Here is a 26,578-nt window from a genome sequence, read left to right on the forward strand (position 1 = left end):
AGCTTCGCAGAACAAATATTGTTACCATTTCCATTTCTATAAATAAACACTTTATTTACATTAAACGATGAAGTATAATTTTGTTCAAGTAAATACTTTACAGAAATTAAGTTCCTCTTTAATTCAGATACAACATATACATTTTCCAATAAAACATAACTATTCTATAAAGCAAGTTGGAGTCCTCCTACTGCTGAATATGAGACGACGTGCCCAATTCCAACACACATCTTCATCTCCTCGGCCTCCAGTCGCCGTCAGGAATTGATTCCCTAAAATGAAGAACAAAAATGGTTAGTGGCACCTGAATCTATTATCCAGACTGAACCATCATTCTTCACTAAACAAATCTCCCAAATAAGTAAATCGCATTTATCTTGTTTGTCCTCTTTAATTTTTGTCAAGTATTTGGCACAATTCCTTTTCCAGTGTCCCTTCTAGGTGCAATGGAAACAGATTCCCTTTGCAGCCTTGGCCTTCTTGCCCTTCTAGGCAACAACTGGTGGGTTACCTTTTCCCCTTCCACCTTTCTTCTTCTACTACTTTTTGGTGCTAGAAGAAGAAGGCACAAACTTAGTTCTAAAGGTCGAACCTCTGTAGAACTTTTTAGAGGACGAGGCAACGTTTGCCTCGCCCTTCTGTTCCTTGAATTTCATCAAGGATTGGAATATCTGCAACTCATTGAGCAAGGTGGTCAAGTTGTAGTCAATTCTGTTCATAACAGCATTGCTATGAAAATGTAGGAAACTTTCAGGTAAAGTTTCTAGGATGAAGCTAACCTGACTGGCCTCATCAATTACAGACTTGTTCATCTCAACTACATTAAAGTGGACCATCATGTTGAGAACATGTTCTCGAACAGATATCTCTTCTTGCATGTGGACATTGAAGATGAATTTGAGCACATCATGCCTGAGTTGAAAAGACGGTTGTTCAAACATTCCCCTGCATGATCTCATGGGCAGTGAGCATGGGCTCACGCTTCTTGGGCAAGACATCAAAAAGGCTTTCTAAGATGTACGCTCGGACATTTTCATTTGCCCATACCCAACGCTCACATTCCTCCTGATCGTTTCAAGTGGCATTTTGAGCTGGAACAGAAGGACAATCCTTTGTAAGGACAAATCTTAGGTCATCGATGATTAATATTGTGTTGATTGTGTTTTTCCATGTAGTATAATTTTCATCGGTAAATTTGTCGCCGTCAAGTAAATTTAGAGTTGCAGAAGTCATATTGTAATTTGCTAAAACATACAATTTTATTTGTATTAGTATTCATGCATTACCCAATTGAAAAACCAATAAGTTTAGCAAAATAATTTAACGCACCCTATGTGAATTTATTTTGCAATGATGTTTTAGTGAGACAAGGCAAAAGTCACCGTAGGGTGATCATGTACTCCTTCACTGATATCTCAACCAATATACAGAACAACTCCTTGTTCCTGTATATATCAGTTACCATTGTTTGGCTCAGAAATTGTTAACTAGCTTAACATTTTATCTCTCATTTTAGATTCTAGAGTTCCGCCCCAATGAGCCAACCGTAGGAAAAAAAACTTATTGGTGCAAAAACTAAAGCAATCCTATCCATTTCTGGAGTTTGAGTAAAAAGTCGTGCAAATGCCATCTTTAGGGAGACACAAGCAAAGGTGCCTCGAGGCCAAGCATGAAAATTTACTACAAACCAATGAGAGAGACCGACGGATGTGTTGACACACGTCCCGTTCCCACTTACTATAAACGCTCTCTCCATTTACCTTGGTATTTACCTATACAAACATCACCCGTAGGGGAACATAAACAAAGGTACCTCGAGGCCGAGTATAAATCTCACGGTGTGAACTTATAGAGAAAAATATGAAAAGAAAAAATGAAATACCATATACCCCATTTTCCTCCCACTGAGTGTTTTACCTAGGATTATTTAACTTAGAAAAATATTACTACTTATTTTTACTAAGTGATTGTTTAAATTTGCCCAAAAATAATACTTACTTTGGATAGTTAAACAAGTTTGATTAATGTATACTAAACATTTTAATAAACTTTAATCAACAATTGCATGTTTGTAGTAAATCTATCTAATTCACCTTTTTCAGGTTAGTTCCCAGGTAGGGGTGTTCTGTTTCCGTCGACTTAATTAAATACCCCAGCCTAGACAGAACTAACATTAGACAAAAGGTTCCTTATAGATACACTTGCTACAGATTTAATCTTTTAATTAAAACCAATTTAATCCTATTAAACTGATTAAAAGACTAAACTAATTTCTAATCTCATTAAAAATTTTGTGATCTTAGGTCTATGTGAATCATATTGTAAAATAATTTTAAAAAAAGATTTGAACCTAAGTTTGCATACAATTGAATTATTGATTTTAATTTCTAATTTCATTTAATTATAACAATTATAAAGTAAATGAAACAAATTAAAATCATACATTACATTTAATGACATATTTAGTAAAATTATAATATTTATAAAATTATCTAAAATAGTGTCATGCTTCATACAATTCCCATTTCATTACTTAACATACATAACACTTATATACTAAAGTAATGAAATTCAGATAATAACATTCATACATACTGCATACATCTAACTATATATTAAAACTCTTATTATATAAATTATGCATGACAATGTTATTAAGCATGCAAGCATATATTATAACACTTATATTTTATAATGCATGAGCATGCTATAAAATTAAACCATGCAACTATATATTAAAACATTTATAATATAAATGATGCACGAATAATGCATAATCTATGGTGGGATTTTTCTATATGACATACATTATGACATATAATTAAAAAAAAAATAAACCATACATCAAATACATAATTTAAACAACAATTTTTTTATCGGATTGGACTCCTAAACAATTAATTTAATTAATATAATATTTATATTAATTTAATTAACTAAAACTAACTATTACAAATAATAACTTAACTGGTTCAAAACAGGCGAACCGGACCTTGAACCGCACGAACCGGACCACCCAGCACCCGAACCGCCCATGAACCACTCGAACCAAGCGAACCAAATGCAAACCAGTTGAACCACGAATCAAACCGCGTGCAAATCGAAAAATCTTTCCATCTCGGAGCATTGCAACGTTGTGACCTAGCGTTGCAACGCTATGGAAAATGTTCATGTTTAGCCTCACTGCAACGTTGCAACGCTATTGTACAGCCGCCCATTGTACAGTTGCGATTTGTTTCATTTCTTCTCTGATTTCGGCTTCGTTTTCTCCGAAAAAAAATGTCGGAATCATCACGAACTCAAACAACAAATTTACAGACTCGATCGGAATTAATGCCCAAAAAAAGGGTCCTTACAAACCAATTTGTAAAAATAAAGTGATAAATCTACAGACCAGTCCCAAAACATCCATAAATTGCAAACCATTTGTTCATTCATTATCGGTATGAACAAAGCAGAATGCTACCCACCATAATTTGTAATCTTATTTCTAGAAATTAAAAATTGGGGCCAAAAACCTCTGCTCTGATACTAATTGAAGGAACCGTGAAGTCCACTGCGGAAGCGGGGATCATTCTCAATTCCCAATTTTATAGAATTATGGAAATATAGAACCCTAAGTATGCATTTTAATAAAATTACGATATGCTTTTGAAAGGAATTATGGTTAGAAATTACATACCTTGGAAGAAACCAATTTCTTCACGAAATTCCTCTCCAAAAAGTCACCAACCTCCAATGAATTTTGATCTCCAAAAACACAGTAAACCAAAAAGACACAACCAAGTTCGATCGCAAATTCTCTTTTGGGTAGAAAAATGGGAAAAGGTGTGGGTTTTGCTTCTTTTGGGAGAGAGAGAGAAATTTGAGAGGGATATTTTTCTTCTTTATGAATGTATTCTTTTTTAGAGGAAAAAAAACTCAAAGAGCAAAACTTCTTCTGTAAAGATGATAAAGACCATCAGAAAACAAAACCACTCACTCACCACGTTAAACTGAGAGAGGATTAAGGGGAGGAAAGTTATTTCCCTCCCTTTAATTTCAAAATTAAAATAAAACAAATTTAAATAATTATATATATATATAATAACTAACTTATTATATGTATATGTATAACTATATGTTATATCAAATATAACACATAACCTATAGTTTTTATTTTTATCAAATACAATATAACCTATAGTTTAAATTTCTCTCAATGGTACATGGTATTTAATATAAATCCAATTCATATTAAATTTAATTATATGTATCTCTTCCATATAATTAGTATTAGAATCATATTCAAATATTTAATTCCTCTCAAAATAAGCTTTATATTATAATGTATCAAATACATTATATTAATTATATCACATACAATTAATTTAAAATAATTATATTATATATAATTAATTCTCTTAATTAATTTGAACAATTCAAATTAATCCAAAATTAGTTCTCAATAATCCCAATTGAGCTACAGATGAGACCTTATGGACTTGTAGATTAACTACCGGTCACTCCACTAAAGACCGACAGCTGCAATCTTTGTACTACAGATGTATTTATGTCTCCATCGGATTTAACCAGTCAACAGTGTGATGATCCTTCACAAATTGCTCGTAAGTACAGTTGGGCCAAAATTACCGTATTGCCCCTATAGTTACATATAACTCATTAAATACCACTAATCCCTCTAATGAAAAATAATTCATAGTCCAGCTATGACCAAACCCCACTCGGGCCAAGAGATGGTGTGGCGTTACATTATTCAAGCCCCAGAATCAACTCTTAAGGGAGCAATTTATCTACTTACCCTGACATTAGGGAAATAGTGAATTTCGTCTTGTGTAGCTGTGTTCCCAGCTCCCCAATTAGATGAATCCCCAAAATGGTAGGCTTATTGAGTTGGCGATCTGGATACTCTCACCCATACAAATCAAATGATCACCTTCATAGGCAAGAATTCAAAACTCACTCGAGATTCAAATCATGTCATCTATGGTCATCCTAGTGAAATGTAAGTCCCTATTATTAATGGCATTATATAATGAGACTATTCATTTCGTGGTTCGATCTTATACAAACCCTTTTGTATAGAATCCCCCACTCACATGTCTCTATATGAAGGATCAGGATCAGATCATTTGTGGCACTTTACAACAATTGTAACATCTACAAAGTAGGTCATATTCATAATGTCACAAGGATAAGGTACCCAACCTTATCCATCTACTACAGACCATTTAGGTTATCACTTAAACATGATCCACCTGTATGTCTCTACATACATGTTTAAGCTACAGAAGATAACCTTGGATGTTAGTTTATTGATTTTGTGGGTTAATCTACTAATTGAATAAAATATCTCATATTTTATTAAATAAATAAAAATTGTTTGTACATTACAATTACAAACTATAAAACTCACGAGATTTCGGGCATCAACCCCAACACCTCCAATCTTGTTGTCGATAGCCGAAACATACACCTTAAAGCCGATATTGGTGAGTCGTCCCCCTACCATAGAGGTAAATCCCATGCCGCGACAACAAGACCCTCGCAGTCGCCAGGAATCCTCAACCCATTTCCCTTCCAGCCACAAGCAACCTACCTGCAGTCGTCGGGCCTTCCTGATCATGCGTTGCCTAGTTATGAACATCAAGGTTCAATTGGTTTATCTCTAGTAATGGTTCAACAACAGTTGGCTAATCTTCAAGCAAGCTTTCAGCGACAAATCGTTGCACTTGGGGAAGCCCTAGGTGCTTCCACAAACTTAAATTCTAGTACAGTGAATTTTGACATTTCTTCCAGGTTTACCATTGTATCCAGAGAATCTAGTAACCTCTTTCCCTACTTTAACTACTATAACTATTTATCTGGATCTATAGGAAATTCCTCAGGGTTAATTGCAGGAGAAAAGTTGAATGGTAAAAATTATTTCTCCTGGTCTCAGTCCATCAAAATGGCTCTTGAGGGGCATTACAAGTTTGGGTATCTAACTGGTGAGATACCAAGACCTAGGCCAAAGAATCCTCAAGAGTGCATTTGGAAAGAAGAAGACTCCCTTCTTCAATCACTACTGATTAATAGTATGGAATCTCAGATAGAGAAATCGTTGTTGTATGTTGCGACCGCTCAAGATATTTGGGATGCAGTTCAGAAATTATATTCTAAAAGGCATAATGCATCTCGTCTTTACACTCTGTGTAAACAGACTCACAAGTGAAAACAGAGGATTATGGATGTCACTTCATACTTTAACAAATTATTCCTAATCTAGCAGGAGATGGACCTATGTTGTTAAATTATTTGGGAATGTCCTTGTGGAGGTATCCAGTATTCCAAGATTGAGGAAGTCGATTTTGTTTATGATTTCCTAGCTGGTTTGAACTTCAAGTTTGATGTAGTGCGAGACCGTATACTGGAATAGAGGCCTATACCTTCTCTTAGAAGTGTGCTCTGAGGTTCGTCTAGGGGAAGACGGAGTCAGTGCTATAAACATCATGACTGTATCTGCTGTTGATTCTGCTGCTTTCAGTGCGGAATATTCTAGTTTTAATAGTGACAAGAAAAATGGGAAATAGACCCCATGTGTGAACATTGCAAGAAACCTGGGCATACGAAAGATCAATGCTGAAAGTTACATGGTAGACCACTGAATGGTAGAAAACTTCCTCCAAATGACAAGCCCAATCCTGGTCGAGCTTCTATGAGTGAATCTACGAGTGCCTCCCAATCACAATTTCAGGTGAATTGCCAAAGTGACTCTGGTGTCTCTTCTCTTGGGGTTGTTGCTTAATCAGGTACCTTTCAATCCTTAAGTCTCCTCAACATAAATGGTAAGAAACCATGGATACTTGATTCGGGAGCTACAGATCATTTGATTTAATCTTCTAATAATTTTCTATCATATCTTCCGAGTGCTGGTAATGAAAATATTTGGATTGCAAATGGGTCCTTTGCTTCTATAGTAGGCAAGGGTCATATTTCTCTTTTTGATGGTAACTTTACAGAATGTGTTGTATGTACTCAAAATATCTTACAATTTATTATCTATTAGTAAGATAACTAGATACCTGAATTGTCAAGTTGTCTTCTCACTAGATAGTGTTTTCTTTCACGACTTGAGCTCGAGGAAGACGATTGGCACTACTCGGCACAATAAAGGACTCTATTTCCTTAATGATGATGCTTCCTTTAGAAACTGTTATAGGACTAGTTTGTTGTCTTTTTATTTTTCAACTTCAGAAAAAGATTGTATGTTGTGGCATTTTCGCCTTGGTCACCTAAATTTCCAATATATGAAATATTTATTTCCTCATTCATTCAATAAAATTGATGTCTTTTCTTTGTCTTGTGATATGTGCATTTATGCAAAACAGCATAGAGTCACCTTTCCGTCTCAACCTTACAAACCTTCTCAACCCTTCACCCTTATTCATAGTGATGGTTGGGGTCACTCAAGTATTACCACCTCTTGGGGGAAACATTGATTTGTGACCTTTATTGATCATACCTGTATTACATGGGTTTTTCTCTTCACTGATAAATCTAAGGTTTCATCGATCTTTCAACAATTTTACACTACTGTTAAGACTCAATTCAACACCAAAATTGCTAATCTTCACAGTAATAATGGCCTGAGTTCCTTAATCATACCCTTCATGATTTTTTGTCCTCTAAAGGCATTGTCCACCAAATTTTGTGTGCTTATACCCCTCAACAAAATGGGGTGGCTGAAAAGAAAAATCGTCACCTCCTCGAGGTTACACGGTCTCTCATGCTGTCTACTTCACTTTCATATTGCTTATAGGGGGATGTAGTTCTGACTATGGGTCATCTTATTAATCGAATGTGTTCCCATGTCCTCCAACTCCAAACCCCTCTTGAATGTCTCAAGGAGTCATACCCTACCATGCGGCTTATTCCTAATGTCCCTCTCCGAGTTTTTGGGTGCACTGCCTTTGTCCATAGTCTGGCCCTAACCAAACTAAGTTTGCCCCTCGTGCTTAGAAATGTAGTTGGGTATCCCTTTCACCAGCGAGGTTATAAATGCTTCCACCATTCTTCCTGAAAATACGTCATCTCCATGGATGTAATGTTCTTTTAGGATAAACTTTTTTTCCCCATTAGTCATCTTCAGAGGGAGAGTACTAGTGAAGAGACTAACTGGTTCACATCTTCAGTCCCTACTGACCTTCCTGAACTCCTTTCTGAACCCATTCTGAGTGCCCATGACACTGTTCTACCCACTGAACAAGTCCCTTGGATAACTTACTACAAGAAGAATCTCAGAAAGGAAATGGTGTCCTCTACCGCTCCGCCAACTCCAGTCCATGAATCTAAACCAACACAAGCTCAAGGTACTACTGGCCCTGATAATATTAACTTGTGTGTTGAGGATGATATTGTTGATTTGGTAGAATGACAAGACTGACATGTTAGTTCCAGAGAATAACAGGGTTGCAACTAATGACGAGACTTCGACAGAAACACAAAAGGGTGAGACTCTATCTCAGGCTGAAAAATATAATTAAAATCCCATTACAGATGAGGAATTAGAAAAACCAAGGGGTTATGATATCTCTCTTGACATGCCCATTGCATTAAGAAAGGACACCAGGTCCTGCATTAAGTACCTCATATATAGCTTTCTGTATTATAGTAATCTGTCTTTTGAGTTCAAAGCGTTCACTATCAGCCTTGATATAGCAACAATATCGAAAAACATACATATGGCTATGGAAATTCCTGAGTAGAAAACTGTCGTCATGGAAGAAATGAGAGCTCTTGAAAAGAATAATATGTGGGTCCTTGTAGCTCTTTCTAAACGGCATAAAACAATTAGGTTCAAATGGGTGTTCCCTTTAAAGTATAAATCAGATGGAACTCTAGACAGGTATAGGGCCAGACTTGAGCAAAAGGGTTTACTCAAACTTATGGAATAGATTATTCTGAAACTTTCTCCCTTGTAGCGAAGTTAAACACAGCCCGAGTCCTTCTTTCTGTTGCAATTAATAAAGACTAACCTAAAAATGCATTTCTGAATGGTGAATTAGAAGAAGAGGTTTATATGAGCTTTCTCCCAGGCTTTGAAACTTAGTTTAATCATCAGGTTTGTAAACTCAGGAAGTTTTTGTATGGTTTGAAACAGTCCCTGAGAGCGTGGTTGGACATGTTTACTACCTTTGTTAAGTCCCACAGTTTCACTCAGGGACATTCTGATCACACGTTATTTACAAAAAGTTCAATATCTGGGAAAATTGTTGTTCTAATTGTGTATGTAGATGATATTGTCTTGTCAAGAGATGATACTGCTGAGATCACAAGGCTGAAAAAGAAAATTGTTTACGAGTTTGAGATCAAAGATCTAAGAAATCTAAAGTATTTCCTTGGAATGGAGGTGGCAATATCAAGGGAAGGGATCTCTGTCACACAACGAAAATGCACTTTTGACCTGTTAAAAGAAACAGGTATGACTAGATGTAGACCTGCTAACACTTCTATTGAATTCAATGTGAAATTGAGAGATTCTATTGACAAAGTTCCTGTTGGTAAAGAGAGGTATTAGCATCTAGTGGGAAAGTTGATTTACTTATCTCACACTAAACCAAATATTTCCTATGTTATTAATGTTGTTAGTCAGTTTATGCAGGCACCTTATGAAGAACATATGGAAGTTGTGAATCAGATTCTGAGATATTTGAAAAGTTCGGAGAGCAAAAGTCTGACGTTTAGGAAAACTGACGGGAAATGCATTGAGACTTATACCGTCTCTGATTGGGCAAGATTAGTTATTGACAGAAAGTCTACCTCTGGATACTGTACTTTTGTGTGGGGTAACCTAGTTACTTGGAGAAGTAAGAAGCAAAGTGTTGTTGCTAGAAGCAGTGTTGAAGCTGAATACGAAGCTATGAGTTTAGGAATCTATAAAGAAATATGGTTTAAGAAAGTTCTATTTGATCTTCACCAAGGCAGTGTTTTACCTATGAAGCTTTATTGTGATAATAAAACGGCTATAAGCATAGCCAATAATCCTATACAACATGATAGAACAAAACATATGGAGATTGATAGACACTTTATAAAAGAGAAACTGGACAATGGTAGTATCTGTAATCTGTATACTCCATCTAGTCAACAAGTTCTTGATGTTCTCACCAAAAGGTTACTCAGCCAAAAAAGTTTTGACTCGTGTTAGCAAGTTGGGTCTGATTGACATCTACGCTCCAACTTGAGTGGGAGTGTTAGAAATAAGAGGCTTTGTTGATAGTTTATAGCCCGAGGTTATTTTAATATTTTACTTTACCTTAGGTTTATTTCCTTAAGACTTACTAGAGCCTATAAATATGACTTCTCTTGTAATTTTCATTTTATGTTAAAATAATAAAAAGTGATTCTCTATCGTGGTTTTTTCTCCTTGTTTTAGGATGTAAACAAAGTGTTCTCTATTTTATATCTTTTAACAAAGACCATGCACCAATGTTGGTGCATCCAAACGAGTAGCTCTAACTGTCTTCTTCTTCTCTCCCTTTATTCAATTTGTATTGCAAAGCGAGATCAAAAGCGAGACCATGACAAAAAAGAGAGAGAGAGGAGAGCAATATGTGAGATAAAATGAAACGAGACGGCAAGAGTGAGAAAGCCTATTGCGCATGTGCGATGTTTGTTTTTTGTAATTTCACCCAAATTTGATGTTAGCAAATGATAGAAAAAACTTTATTTTCAAAAATGGGACAAATCTCTTTTCTTTTCCTCAACTTAGGTCATCCATACAACGAGGACAATGGAAAAAAATAATAATAATAAAAAAAAAAAAAAAAAAAAAAAAAAAAAAAAAAAACCAACCCAAATTCATTCATGTCCATAGACTTTGCTTCTACCTTTGGTTAAAATCCAAAAATTGAGCAGTAAAACAAAGAAAAGATAACAGCCATTAGAACTCTTCTTTTTCTTTCACGATCGAACCAAAATCTCTTGCATCTACTAAGGAGGAAAAAAAAAACAGGCAAAAGGAAGAAGACGAAATGGAAGGAACAATATTGAACAAGAGAGAAACCATTACAAGATGTAGAGGTACCATAAACCATATTATGGGTATTGATTGACTGAAAAATATACACCATAAATTATCTGTCTTTATTTTAAATACAAAAATATCTTCTTCAAGCAAACACAAAGCTTCAGATTTCTCAAATTGTTTACTGCTATAAGTCTGTTCTGAGAGAATGCACCCATCATATATATCGAGCAATGGTGGATTCAGGACGTTTAAGACTTGACTTGGAGCAGAGTGACAAGCAGCACCAATGGAGACCTCTCATCTGTAGCTAGGTATGCAAAGCCATGAACAAGTTCTGCTTACGAGCGTGCTCTGGGATGAGTCGATTAATGGTATCAGGTGGTATGCCAGCAAGCTCTGCCAAACAAAATAAACCCGAACCTCAGCATGAAAGGCGTGCATGAAAGTAAATAAAATTCATGTCTGATAGAAATAAACTCATCAAGATGTCAGAGATCTATAATCTACTGGTGACAGAAATTTTTTATGCACTAAAACTTGATAAACTCATCAAGATGCAGTATTGTTAGGCGTTGGTTTCCCATCCTTCACTTTCAGTGGATGCTAAATCAAGATCTACGGTTTTCAGTTTCGTTGGACATTTTAGAAGCTTATCCTCAGTTGTTTTGTTCTCTTGCGGTTATACATTAGCTTCCTGAGTTTTGTTTTGGAAGATTTCTTTGAGCCTTTCAAGATTAGTCCCTTCCTTAGTTTATTAGTTGTGACATCGTTTTGAGTTTCGTCTTTAGATTGTTTTAGTTTTTTGCAAAGATTTTCTGCTATGGCATAGAAGAGTTTGTTGTCTCATTTTTATAGATTTGAATCTTTCATCATTTTAATGAAAAGTTATGTTTCTTAAATTAAAAATAATAATAATAAATAGAAAAAAAAATTGATAAAAAGCATAACAGAATGCTGCACAATAGATACTTGAAATATAATTTCACTCCTCAAATGGTTTCATCCATAATGAACTGGTTAACGTAAATGATCAAGATACTCAGTCAATAATTGCACATGTAAAAGATCTCTGTAGCTCGGAGACAGATTAACACAAAGCAACAGGTAAAACTGGAAACTCACCCTGAGGTTTAAAATTAAATAATGGAGGAAGTGGCCGGCCATTAGGAAGGCGTGTATTTGGGTCCCTTAACTCATCAAAGAAGGGGTGGACACAAGCTTCCAACTGAAGTAAACCACAAAAAGATATTACAAGAAATGAATATTGCGTTACTCCCAATAAAAGTTAAAACAGCGGAAGCTGAGCTTACAGCAGTACACCGCAAATTCGGTGAATACTGGAAAAACCTGCATACAAGGTCCACGGCTTCAGGAGGTAGACGTTTCTGGAAAACCTGTCCATGAGTATGATATTCCAAATAAATCTCCATAGCAAGTCAATTCCTTTCCTTTTTCTCTCTTAGGTAAGGGTATTTTACAACAACAAAGTAGAGTACGAAGAAACAGCTGCAACTCTCTAAATATTAGAACGCCAATGTGAGATGAGCAAACAGTACGAGACATATTAACAGAATGCAGCACCAAACAAACAAACAAAAACCGCTGGAGAAAGAAGTGGATTGATGGTTTAGGACAAGGATGCAGACAATAGACAGGCCAAAAAACATGTTCAAGGAAAAACTACAAAATATCGTTCCTGGCATGCTCAAGTCTTTCCCCTGCAATTTATCCAATGTTCCAAAACTGCGACTACCCTCTTAAGTAATTAACTAATTCCATGCACAAGCTACTAGTCAAATTCCAAGTGCTTATATTAATGAAGAATAAACACTCAGGCCTCAGGCATTCAACATAATGATACCACTAGAAAGGATCCCCCAAAGATGGAACTTTTTGTGACTACTTAAACGAGCAGAGAACTATGAGTATAGCGGCTGAGGAAGGGATGATCCATCATTACTCCATCGGAGATACTAAGTAAAAGTTATTTAAGATTCAATAAATTACACTTGAAGATCCAAAATGTTAAAGCAATACTGTATCCAACGATGAATCAAGACATAATAGTAGCATGCCTCTTTCAAATAGCCGCCTTTATTTGGAAATAGATGCAAATCTCTTGAAGCTAAATATAAAATTACATTGACAGCATTTAGAAGAGAAAGGAAACATGGGCTTGCCTTATGCCAGGGATGAGGCTTAATCTGTGGGAACTTGAACTCAGTGTAGTTTGGATTCATGCATTTTATTTCTTCTCTGGTTGGAGTCCCCAAAACCTGTGTACGTGATTGAAATGGTAAGTTAAACGAGATTTTGTAAATGAGATCAGTCTCCAACTGCAGACATAAATAACAGGCAGGTATCTCATTTGATAACATTGAACCATAATGTCAAAATTTTCAGCTATGTTTGCCAAAAGTACAAGGTTAATTAAAAACAAATGAACTCGATAAATGATCAAATCATAAGAACTACAGGAAACCTATCCAAACATGAACTCTAAGACAATATCATCCAATCTATTAGTTAAGAGCACTCCCTAATTCTCCTAATCAACAATACAGATTACATATGTTATACCAAGTTGTACAAAAGATAATTTTACAAACTTGAATGCTATAACTAACCTGCCAAGACCAATTGACACTTGAACGTAGAATGTGAAAAGGAAAAAATGAAAAAGAATTAAAAGTGAGAAAATAAATAGATAGACCCACCTTGATAATCTCAACTAGTTGGTCAACTCCACTTTCACCAGGAAAAAGGGGCTGAAAAAGTTAACAGAATTATCAGTATCATGAATAAAACAGGCGCAAGATTCATATAGTTAATCTAGTAGACCACCTTTCCCAGAAGTAGCTCAGCCATCACACATCCTGTCGACCATATATCAATTGCAGTAGTGTACTCAGTGGCACCAAATATGAGTTCTGGGGCACGATAGTATCTTGAGCAGATGTATGAAACATTAGGTTCACCTTTCACCTGAAAAAATGGCAAACAAAATTAAATAAATTCAGAAGAAAAAGACAACATCCCTCCCCTCCATTAAGAGTTCAAAAACTACTTACTAGGACTTTAGCACTCCCAAAGTCGCAAAGTTTGAGCTGATGTGTATGTGGATTCACCTGGAAATGAAAAGCTCATCTTGAGGCATCACTCAAAAATAGTTTGGTAAATTTGTAATCCATTTCTTCTTTCCTTTTAGTTTCATTTAGTTAAAGCTAAAAGAATAAAATAAATAATGGACACAAAAACATGTGAATCCATTCTACTAACAAATCCATTAATCCTAATATCCCAATCAGCCAATCAAATACTTGTGAAATTTGTATATAGGTGAACATATAGACACTAAAGACTTGAAGCCAAATTATATGGCTGACCAGAATTTATTACAAGAGCCAGCTCCTTGTATGGGAAGTAACAGTCAAAAGATCAGAACAAAATTTGTGCTGATAGCAATAGCCAATAGCATTGGGATGCATCCGATAGAGCCTTCCACTTTAAGTCAAGTTAACCACCAAACAAAATCTTCTCATATTTATAAATAATGTGTACAACTAATTCAATAGTAACGTAGAAATTTTTCAGTACCAAAACTCAGAGCACTGAAAAGTGATAACCCATGCAATTCTCAAAAAATTTTAAAAAAAAATTAAAAAAAAAAACACACTTAAATTTCAGAAAAATTTAAATTTGCACCATGTTTCATTTCTCGTGTTAGATGTTTCTGGAAAACAAAATAATAATTCCATTATAAAATTAAAAGAGATGAAAAGCTGGCAAGAAGGCTACCTCAAAAGGCAGAAAAAGTAAATGTGTAAAATACAGGAATATCATCTCAAAGACCTAGCCACGAGATCCCAAAATGGTGCGAGAAAAGCTCTAAACACCACATTAGATGGTTCTTTTTTTTTCCCCCTTAAGGTGACATAACATGAAAACAAGTAAACATGAATCGAACTATATCATAGCTTATAAAACATTATACAAAGTCTCAAATGTAAACCTCAAACTTGTGAGGGAAGAATCTTACAAGTAAGTTTTGAGGTTTGATATCCCGGTGACAGATACCAATGCAATTATGTATGTAAGCCAGTGCCCTACATATCTGCACCGTAAAAGAGGAATGATCATGAGTCTCTAATAGCAAAATTACCAAACTATAAAATCCACATAATGTTGATCTAGAACCAAAATGCTGCTTGTTATTAACTTATAACATTGTTACATGCAAAAACATATGCTTAGAGCCTAGAAGCCCAAAACATAAGCAAAACCTTCAATAGTAAGTGATACAAATAATTCGACAAGAAAATGGAACAAGAGCCCTTCCACTAAGAGGAGTGTAAATATGATCATTGTCTATACTATGGAGACATGATGCAGAGTGTAACGGTCATGCTTGTCCAGGGCCTGTTGCCCATGGCCGCATGCCCAATCCAACCCCCTTCTAGCATACTTTCATATCCTGTATTGTATTAGTTTAGTTAGCTTGCTTTCTTTACATTTTCATTGTAAGTGACCACTCGCACTTTTGCATATGCAAGGGTGCCAGTTGGCTTTTTGTTCAGAATGCACTATATGGGGATAAGACTAACCATCATTTCCTCATACCCGGAGTAGTACTCTATAAAGCCGTTGTTGTTGCTTATTGCTTTCTAGTCTACTACAATCTTTCTTTCTTTATACACACTCTCAAATCTTCTTACGAAAACCTTTTCTCTAAACCCGTTTTCTAAAACCATTTTCCCTCAAACGGGATTGGAGGTTGCAAGAGGCACTCGGTGTGCCATCGGCAGTCCGTATTCGAGTTGGCTGGCTTGTTCGTGAGCGGGAACAAGTGCCGCACAATCGCTAAGAGAAGCTTCCGAAAGAGCGATTGTGACAGTTGGTATCAGAGCCAAATTGGCTTATAGAGGGAAGATCAGTGATCATGTCGGCAACGAAGAACCTGAACAAGTCCCATGTGGACAGATTGGTAGAGATGGAAGAACAAATGCTCTACCTGAGAGAGGTCCCAGATAATGTTCGTTTCCTTGAGACTCGGCTACAAGAAGTTGCCGAGAAAGCCGATGGAATTGATGCGGTGGTAGGCCGCCTAGACGGATTACCCGTCAGAGAATTGATGATGAGGGTAGAGACCCTCGAGGCCAAAACAGTACGGTCCGGCAGCTTTGAACGAGGCGATAGCTCCTCGGGCTCTGTTGCCCACATAGAGGAGCGTGTCGAAGAGCTGGACAGCTCCCAAAAAGCAATACTTCAGATGGTAACCGATTTATCTGAAGACTTTCGATCGGCCCTGGATGTCGTCAGAGCCGAGATAGCGGATGTGAGTGCTAGGGTGAATCTCACCATCCGAGCGGTAGGGAACCAAACCCCACCTGGGGGAGCAATGGCAATGAGCCGAATAAAAATCCCAGAACCGAAACCCTTCTGTGGGGTGCGAGAAGCGAAAGCCCTGGAAAATTTTATCTTCGACCTTGAGCAATACTTCAAGGCGACGAACACAGTGACTGAAGAGTCGAAAGTCACAATAGCAACGATGCATCTAGTTGAAGATGCGAAACTGTGGTGGAGATCACGGTTTACAGACATACAGGAAGGACGCTGCACTATTGATACTTGGGATAGATTGAAACAAGAACTTCGTTCGCAGTTCTTCCCTGAAAACGTCGAAATCTTGGCTCGACGAAAACTCCGAGAGCTAAAGCAAACAAGTAACATCAGGGACTACGTAAAACAGTTTGCAGGACTCATGTTGGACATACGAGATATGTCCGAAAAAGACAAGGTCTTTTGCTTTGTGGAGGGGCTGAAACCGTGGGCGAAAGCAAAACTATACGAACAAAGAGTACAGAATCTCCCCTCTGCCTATGCGGCAGCTGAACGACTATACGACCTTAGTACTGACTCACAAGATGTGAGGAAGCAATCAACTTCCTCAAATGAGGAAAACAGAAACAGCCATTCCAGCCCTCCCAGGCCTGGAGGAGGAGACAAGAACACAGGGGGGGACCGTAAATCATCTCAACCGAGATCAGGAAACAACTGGCGGGGACCGCCACAACAGCATAACAATTACAATCGCCCCCTGTCTTGTTTCATATGTAGAGGGCCACACAGGGCGCGTGAATGTCCAAATCAAACTGCGTTCAATGCTTTTCAAGCCACATTAGCCTCTACCTCCGGAGACGAGGCTGAACTAGAGGAGACGGTAACCGAGCCAGCGGCAAAAATTGAGAATCCCAGGATGGGGGCATTGAAATTCCTGTCTGCACTTCAGAAGAATATGGGAAAGGCGACGGAGCCACTAGAGAAAGGTCTCATGTATGTGGACGCTTGGGTCAACCAAAGATCGGCCAAAACCACTATGGTTGACTTTGGGGCTACCCATAACTTCATGGCGGAAACAGAAGCTCGCCGCCTGAACTTGAACTGGGGATGGAATTCCTACTTGAACATAAAGTCATACCAGTGCCCCTCGCCAAATGTTTAGTCATTACCGGATCTACACCGACTGTAGTCCAAGCCAGTATCAAGCGGCCAAATGGGGTGAGAATGATCTCAGCCCTCCAATTGAAGAGGGGCCCGGCCCACGACGAACCCACGTTCATGACCATCCCAATAGAATCGGTTGAGTCCACCGAAGAGGAGATCCCAAGAGACGATCTATTTGTCTTGGAAGAGTATCGGGACGTCATGCCGAAAAGCTTGCCCAAGCCCTTACCCCCACGAAGGGGGATTGACCATGAGGTTGAGTTGTTGCCAGGGGCAAAGCCGCCTGCCAGGAAGGCATATCAGATGGCCCCGCCAGAATTGGCTGAGCGTCGGAAACAGTCAGACGAGTTGTTAGGTATGGTTCAGCTCAGCTTCAATAGCCAGCAGAGTTCCGCGATCGGAAAGGCGGCCCTCGAAGTGTGCGGCAGACAGCCACTCAGGCCACACTTGGTGGACCACCCTTATGCAGGCAAAAGTCCTCAGGCACATAACTTCACTAAAGAGTGGAGCAAAACCCCTGAGATAGCTCGCGCCTACCTAGAAAGAGCATCAAGGAGGGTGAAGAAATGGGCTAGTAAGAAGCAGAGGGCCCTTGAGTTTCAAGCTGGGGACAAGGTCCTGATCAAGCTACGACCGGAACAGTTTCGTTTCCGAGGCCAGGAAGACCAACAGCTAGCAAGGAAATATGAAGGTCCAGTGGAGGTAATTGAGAAGGTCGGGAGAACCTCATATAGAGTTCAGTTACCCTCATGGATGAAGATTCATCCTGTCATCTGTGTGAGCCTCCTGAAGCCCTATCATCCCGAACCCGAGGATGGACAGCGGATCATGCCAAGGCGCCCACTGGCCACGACGAAGAGTTCTGATGAGAAAGAAGTTGCACAAATCCTAGGTAAACGTACGCGCCGTAGTGGAAGACCCAGACGAGAACTGACAGAGTTCTTAGTGAAATGGAAGGATCTCCCCGACGAAGAGATCAGTTGGGAGCGGGCCGAAGACTTGAAGAATGTAGCTCCGGCCATCGCAGGTTTTGAACAAGGTCGGTTGACGGGGACGTCAACCAATTAAGTGGGGGAGAATGTAACGGTCATGCTTGTCCAGGGCCTGTTGCCCATGGCCGCATGCCCAATCCAACCCCCTTCTAGCATACTTTCATATCCTGTATTGTATTAGTTTAGTTAGCTTGCTTTCTTTACATTTTCATTGTAAGTGACCACTCGCCCTTTTGCATATGCAAGGGCGCCAGTTGGCTTTTTGTTCAGAATGCACTATATGGGGATAAGACTAACCATCATTTCCTCATACCCGGAGTAGTACTCTATAAAGCCGTTGTTGTTGCTTATTGCTTTCTAGTCTACTACAATCTTTCTTTCTTTATACACACTCTCAAATCTTCTTACGAAAACCTTTTCTCTAAACCCGTTTTCTAAAACCATTTTCCCTAAAACGGGATTGGAGGTTGCAAGAGGCACTCGGTGTGCCATCGGCAGTCCGTATTCGAGTTGGCTGGCTTGTTCGTGAGCGGGAACAAGTGCCGCACAATCGCTAAGAGAAGCTTCCGAAAGAGCGATTGTGACATAGAGCGGCCACTATAACAGAACTAACCAAAATTGTTCCAAATTCGGTCCCCCATTCTTTAGTGCAGTCCCTTTGTTTTTTTTTTTTTTTTTTTTTTTGGGACTTGGTTTTTCATATACCTTGTACTCATTCATTTTTTCTCGATGAGAGTGGTTATTTATTAAATATTTATGTATGTATAAGAGTGTGTGTGTGTGTATATATATATATATGTTTTCCAAATTTTACAATTGCAATTCACAACTATCATACCTCATACTTTCATTCATGAAATCATATTATCTATTAAATCTACTACAAAATGGAACAGAGCCCTCCACTAAGAGGAGTGTAATTATGGTTATTGCCTAAATTATTACAGAACTAACCAAAATTGTTCCTTGGTCCCCTATTCTTTGGTGGGGTCCCTTTGGTTTTTTTGTGGGCTTGGCTTCTTGTACCTCCTAGGTCATGAAATCGTATTGTGCAAATTCTCTTGTAGTTGTGAATACCACAAGAGCAAAAAATCAATTCTACTACAATTATTGTCAATTAAATACCTGATAGGTATAAAGTTTAACATAGATTAAGGGCATTCGCTGACTGATCCTGCTGTAGTTCCTTGCCATACGGTTGACAGTTTCGGGAACAAATTCAAGCACAAGGTTCAAATAGAGCTCCTCTTTGTCTGTTGTTGAAAAGAAACAATGCTTTAGGGAAACAATATTCGGGTGATCCAACATTTGCATAATCTGCAGCTCCCTATTCTTGTATCGCTTGTCTTGAAGAACCTTCTTGATTGCAACAATTTCTCCAGTTTCTCTACATTTTGCCTATCAAAAGTGACCAGGTTAACTCAATCTTTCAACTACGAAATCACATGGAGGAAACATAGAATAAGCATTACATACCACTAATACTTACTTGATAAACAACACCAAAAGAACCAGTTCCAACTACATGTTCTGTAATATAACTGATAGACTGGCATACCAACGTAAAGCACATGTCATAGAACAATTAAGACACTGTCATCAATGATCAAATAATCAAATGCTACTTGTAACATTTTTGCCTCAAACCTGCTTAGATTGACCATTTCGACCACCGATGGTGGTTCTTATCACATGCCCTGCTTCAGCACCCACTCCATCAATGATGTCTGGCTCACTATCCTACAGGAATGAAATCATAAAGATGCCAAAAGAAAAATGGGGAAGTAAAGGTGCAGTGCTGTCATCTAGAATAAATAAATTGGCTAAAGCTTCCGCTGACTAATATAAGAGATTGCAAAAGTTTCATTAAACTGTCAAAAAAAAAAAATTGAGGTAGAAAATATAAAAAACCAAAATCCAATAACTTACTCGGTCCTCATCAGTATCTGTCTTATCCCTCAGTCTCATCTCAAGCATCTCTCTCCCAAGCCAGTCCACTGAACTAGATGAACCCTTGAAGCCATTGATAGACCTAGAACTACCAACTCCCCCATTTCCTAGGGTTGCAGACGCCATTATATTGTCTCTGTTCATTAGGAGTACTAGTATTAATTACCATCACGCGTCTTTGTACTCCTGCACTCCACAAAACCTGAGCACCAAGGTTTCTATTGAAATGAACAAGAAAAGGACAATTAGCGAAAAAGACGATGAAAAAAGCCCAAGAAAATATAAAAATGGTAACAGATCGAAGGAGATAAATTCCAGAGATATAAAAAATACGATTGCGATGCTCTGACAAAAATAGATTATGCTATTTAGTAAAGAAGGCAAACGAGATTCCTCCATTATAGTTCGTTTTCTTTTGAACACCGAAAATGGGTTTTTATAACAATCACAATCAGAATCAGAATGCGAATAAAGTATTCAAGCATGATCTACCTACAGACTCAACCAATAAAGCAAACATCCTCGGTCGGATCTAAACTTCAATCACATAGCTTTCACTTGCAAAACAAAACCCAAAATTCAATTTCAAAATACAGGATGAATAAAGAACGGCAATAAGACAAAAACGTACAACCAATCCAATTGAGTTGGAATAGAATCGGCAAGGAACGAGCTGAATTAGGTGAATGAACCCTAAAAACGGTGAGAGAATCGTAAATTGAAGCAGATCGCTAAGAAAGCATATTAACCTGGGAGGATTTTGGCGGCGATACAAAGCAATGGTGGTTCATCATAAGCTCCCGATGAGAGAATTTGGTGGGTGATTATTGTATGGCTATGGGTCTGCTTTGTATTTTATGGAGTTTCCATGGTGGGGGAGTGGAGGTTGGATTTTCTCAGTTAGCGTGAAGTGTAGTAAAGTAGGGGAGAGAGTCTGTAGAGCTTTGCGATTCCGTAAAATAAAAAGAAGATTTGAAAAATAAAAATCAAAACAATTAAAAAAAAAAAAAAAAACAAAATACGTTTTTTTTTAGTTTAAAAAATAGTTATCAGATTAAAATTAAAATGGTGATGTTAGGAACTTCAGACTTTAAGATTGATATTATAGTCATGTTTGATGAGATTAACAATTTATGCTCAATTTCGCCCTTAGAGATATTTTAGGAAAACAATTGAATTAAGAAATTAACAATTTATGCTTTTTAAACGATAACATATTTATTACTTATATTATATTTACATTAGTAATATTTTAGTTTTTTTTTACTTTTATGAATTTTCTTACAACATAATAGAAATATCGTTTCACTTCTTACGTTGATGTTGAATTTATAAAAATATAGAAATATCAGCATATCGATATAATTTTTTTAATATGCGTATAGGTAGAAATTTAATCCTATTGTGTTAATTTGATATATAAATTAAAATTACAGTATTGTTATTTCTTTTAGTTTAAGAATTTAAATTTCTGGTGGAATTTTTATTTTTATTATTGTTTTTTTCATGTGAATTTTTGTTTTTCTTAGTCTTTAATGGATGGATATTATTAAGAAAAATATTTGGGTATTGTCTGCACAAATGTGCATTTGTCCAATATAATCGTTTTATGTGACAAATTTGTTCAAAAAGTAAATTTAATTACTTTAACTTTTTTATGTGTAAAAGTGAGGATACATGTGATTAGGTGGAATCTAAACTATATTGAATCGTCAGTCTATTATTATTTATGAGCAAGGTGTAAATTCACTTAAAAACAGTAAAAGTTTTTCAAAATCGAACTGTGAGTAATGCTCGGATGATGATCTAATAAATTTATTCTTTATTTGATAAAGTCTTTAAAATGTATATTTTTAATATAATTATTTAAGAAAAGATGTAAAAACCAATCAGCACACTCTTTACATTCTTCAAATATGAAATTGAACAAAATTTGAAAATTATAACATTGACTATTTCCTATAAACATTCTTTATCTATTTGAAGAGTGTAAAGAGGACAAATGAAAGTCAATAAACATAAAGTTTGCGAACATTACCTTTTTTATCGGTTGGTTTCATTATCTTGTTGTCTATTTTTGATAAATATTTTAAAATTTAAACCAAGTTTCGAAAATCAATTGAAAGTAGTTTTTGAAAACTTTTGTTTTGTTTTTGAAATTTGATAAATGTATAATTTGTATATACTTTATATTGGTTAAACTACGCTCATTTGACAATTCAAAGACAAGTTATTGATTTATTGACCAATAAAGTCATATTCAAATGACAAAAAAATATAAATTCTAAAAGAAATTTATGTGGTCTCCTTTTATATAATTGGTTAGAGAAACAACCCTATACAGGAATACAATCACATGTAAGATGGACTATTCGGTCATTTCATGGAACCAAAGGCCTAAATTCTTTCCATGATAGCGTTGGTTTATCCCCTCGAAAACTAGGGATGTTCAAATAACCCGAACAACTCGGATTACCCAATCCAAAATATAAGGATTTGGTTGGATTAGTTTTGTTTTTGAGTTAGGTTAGGTTAAACTTTTTCTATTTTTATTGGGTTGAGTTGGATTGTGGGTTGGCTAGAAAAAATTTGGGTTGACCCAACCCAACCTGAGTTTTATATATATAAATAAAATATACTATATATATTTCTTTTTGTTTAAAATTTGATGACTTTGTATTGATTAATTTGTGAATTTTAAATATATTATTTTTAAAATTGTTATGATATTTGTCTTTATTTGAAGTTTGTAATAAATATCTTAGATATTTGGTATTTAGCATTTGAATTTTATGAGATTTTAGTTATTATTCATGTGTTGTATATAAATATATTGTTTGTGAATTTTAAAATTTGATGACTTTGTATTGATTAATTTGTGAAATTTAAATATATTGTTTTTAAAATTGTTATAATGTTTGTCTTCATTTGAAGTTTGCAATAAATATCTTAGATATTTGGTATTTAGCATTTGAATTTTATGAAATTTTAGTTATTATTTAGCATTTGAATTTTATGAGATTTTAGCTATTATTCATGTGTTGTATATAAATTTATATATTTTTAATTAAAAAAAAAGTTATAACCCGACAACAACCCAACCTGAATTTTAAGAATTGGGTTGGGTTGAGTTAGAGACTTTATTTTGGTTCTTTGGATTGCCAACCTAATCAATCCGAATTTTCGGGTTGGTCCGAAAAACACCCCAACCCAACCCATGTACGCCCCTATCGAAAACTTCCTTCAATTTCTCTCAATTACCCATAATGTCCCTCTTAGCATCTTTGTTAGTGATTCCTTCTCCCTCACTTTCACCCCATATCAAAGTATAAACCGAAGATAAAATTTTCATACTTTAAATTTTTAAATGAGAGTGTTTAGCACACAATAAAGTTTCTTTTCCCAATCTCCCTCTCTCTTTTTTTTTTTTTTCATGGATCGTATCCATCTCTCCATCTAACGAACCTTTTTAAAAAATTTATTGTTCTTTTATCCTTTCAAGTTTAACAAGAAAATCAGACAATTCAAACACTTGATTTAATATCAAATGTATATAGATATATTGTTATAACGAAATGGAGCTATGTTCGAGTCGATAGAATCTCTCCATGGTCAATTATGTCACTGTTAAATCAAATAGCACCAATAACCTATAAGATTATACTTTTTATAATATATGAATGGTTACATTTCTTTTTAGATTTTGAACTTAAAAGAAAATACCACAAAACTTTATTGTCTTCTCGAACTGTTGATTTATAATTTTATATAATCAAGTTAGTTAACACTTTCCATTAAATAGTATCATGAAATGTTTACTAATAGACATTAATCGATTTAGCATGGTATGACACGACACGACACGACATAGATGATATTGAAAAAAATGGTCATTTAAACAAAATAAAATGGCACACGTGACATATTTTTCATTATTATAACAATGTGTATAAGTTAACTTTTATTAAATATATCATTATATATTTACATCTAGTTTCTCTACTTCCTAAAATAGTAAAGTATGATCGTGATCATCCAATTGAGTGGTTAGAGTAGCACGGTATGATGAATATGCTAGGGTTCATGGAGTTGAAACAATATATTACTTTTTTCATCAAAAGAGAATAAATGCTTAATGAATACGTTGAGTCGAATGTAATAAGCCATAAAATTCGTATTAAGTTTGTGATACGATGTTAATGCCAAATGAAAATGTCATTCTTTGACCTCCACCAGAATATTAATGTCACGTTTGACCAATTAAGTAATGACATGATTACTAAGCTATACTATTACATGTAATAGATAGATAGGGCATTGTAACTATTGAAGAAAAAAAAACATTACTCCCTTCTAATAAATATGAAGTGTAAGGTTCATTCGCAAGGTAGTAACATTTCTCCTTCCTTTTCCTCCTTTTTTTTTTTTTTTTTAATTTTTTTAGAAACTTCTCCTTACTTAATACATTATCAACTTATACTTTATCTTTATATAACTATTTTTAGTTCAAAGTATTCTATAATTGTCTTCACCTTTTCCTTCACTTTTTTTTTTTTCTTTTTCTAAGTTGGTACTATCCATACAAATTAGATAAATTTGACATGGATTTAACTTTATAAAAACATAGATAAAGTACAAAAAGATACACTAGTTCTACTTTTATAGATATAAAGATTTAAATTTCTAATCTTTTTAAATAAGATGGAGTTCCATCTCTAATCAATTGGTAATGATTATTTAATTCATATTATGAAGTTCCGCCATCTTTCTAATTTAAAATTTTCAATATGTCCCTTAAGATAGTATTCTTTGCAGTTCATTATTCTTGGATGGATCCAAATCTTTTCTTGGATTGAATATTTGTTCAATTTAATGAATTATAGTGTCATGTTATATAAATAAATTCACTCTCGAAATTAATTAACAAGAGGAGCAATTGGTGTAGGTAAGATCTCTTTTATCTTTTTAATTTTATAAAGATGTATTGTTTTTATATTTTTGAATTAGAAATGAGATTTATTTGGAAGGAATTTTAAAAATAGAAAAATAAGAAGAACTATTTAAATAAAATAACAAAATATTATTTATTATTATTATTATTATTATTTTTATAGAGAATCATAGAAATATATGAGCGTCTTCTATAAATATTTTTTTTATTATTTCTGTAAATAATTTCACATTCTTTTTATCCGTAGAAATTTCGTAGGGCACGAGGGATAGAATGGGAAATGTTGGTCCAAATTAAAAAAATAAGTTGGATAATGGCAGGGACAGATGCAACGAATATAACGCTGCCACACTGACGTGGCAATTTGTTGTATTTTGACTGAATAAAATCTATCACATGCCACGTGGCTTTATATTAGCTCGCAAGTGTTCGTGGCTGATGACGTGTCAATATTCCACTAAAATAATCGTTACAAATGGGTCCCATCTCATCCTAGAAATAGAATTTGAATAATTTTTCTCAAAGTCCTTTATTAAACTTATTGACACTTGCATACTTTTTATTTTTTATTTTTTTTTAAGAAAATTGCATACCAGAATTAATTTGGAATCTAACCTTATTTTGATCTAATCTTAAACTTTTAATTTTATCAAAATAAATCTTACACTTCAATAAGTGTTATAGTTTTTGTCCACTAACTTTAACCTAAGATATATTAAAATTATTAAGCTTTGCACAAAAATATGAAAAAATGAATTAAATTAATACACCACGTCATTCGAAAATATATTCAGAAATAGATCCAAAACTTCAGGTTAGAGGAACATAAATATATATAAGATTAGAAGTTTAACCCATACACTTTTAATTTTTTATTTATATATAGTTTTTAAACTTTAAAAAATATTTAATCGACAATTAATTATTGATTTTTGCGTTAGATTATTAAAAAATCAATTATGCATTCAATAAATCTCTTACATATTTGAAGATGTTAAAAATTAAATATTATTAGACATTAAATTTAACTTTGTACTTAATAAGTGCGATTGGACATCTTTTAAAAAATAATTTATCTATTAACAACAAAATTTGAAATTTAAGGTTCAATTCAACCCAAACCATTCTTTTTTCTTATAAAACAATTATTTTTTAAACATTTTTAATATT

At 35.3% G+C, this 26,578-nt stretch overlaps 1 protein-coding gene across 4 annotated transcripts; it reads right to left on the reverse strand.

Moving 5' to 3' along the window:
• Positions 1–11,016: 11,016 nt before the first annotated feature.
• Positions 11,017–21,558, reverse strand: LOC120073748 (shaggy-related protein kinase kappa). 4 transcript variants are annotated; one of them, XM_039026574.2, is made up of 13 exons: positions 21,207–21,558; positions 20,437–20,675; positions 20,155–20,247; positions 19,997–20,056; positions 19,633–19,905; positions 15,051–15,125; positions 14,083–14,139; positions 13,856–13,996; positions 13,729–13,779; positions 13,192–13,287; positions 12,322–12,405; positions 12,134–12,236; positions 11,017–11,407 (listed from the first exon to the last, which is right to left on the reverse strand). In XM_039026574.2, exons 2-13 carry the CDS (start codon positions 20,599–20,601, stop codon positions 11,319–11,321), a joined length of 1,287 nt encoding a protein of 428 aa, XP_038882502.1. In that variant the 5' UTR covers positions 20,602–20,675; positions 21,207–21,558; the 3' UTR covers positions 11,017–11,318. The 4 variants fall into 4 exon arrangements, with proteins under 4 accessions (XP_038882502.1, XP_038882504.1, XP_038882503.1 ...); XM_039026576.2 differs by having other exon boundaries at positions 20,155–20,242; positions 21,207–21,411; XM_039026575.2 differs by lacking the exon at positions 19,997–20,056 and having other exon boundaries at positions 21,207–21,413.
• Between the last annotated feature and the right edge of the window lie 5,020 nt (positions 21,559–26,578).

Source organism: Benincasa hispida, chromosome 3 (assembly GCF_027475165.1).
Source record: "Benincasa hispida cultivar pf3 chromosome 3, pf3_genome.v1.1, whole genome shotgun sequence".
Classification (NCBI taxonomy): domain Eukaryota; kingdom Viridiplantae; phylum Streptophyta; class Magnoliopsida; order Cucurbitales; family Cucurbitaceae; genus Benincasa; species Benincasa hispida.

Coding starts and splice junctions, on each gene's coding strand:
- LOC120073748 (XM_039026574.2), bottom strand. CDS start 20,601: ATGAACAGAGACAATATAATGGCGTCTGCAACCCTAGGAAATGGGGGA. Junction 13,780..13,855: donor CTGAGCTACTTCTGGGAAAG/GTGGTCTACTAG, acceptor TAACTTTTTCAG/CCCCTTTTTCCTGGTGAAAG. Junction 12,406..13,191: donor AGCCTCATCCCTGGCATAAG/GCAAGCCCATGT, acceptor ACTCATGGACAG/GTTTTCCAGAAACGTCTACC.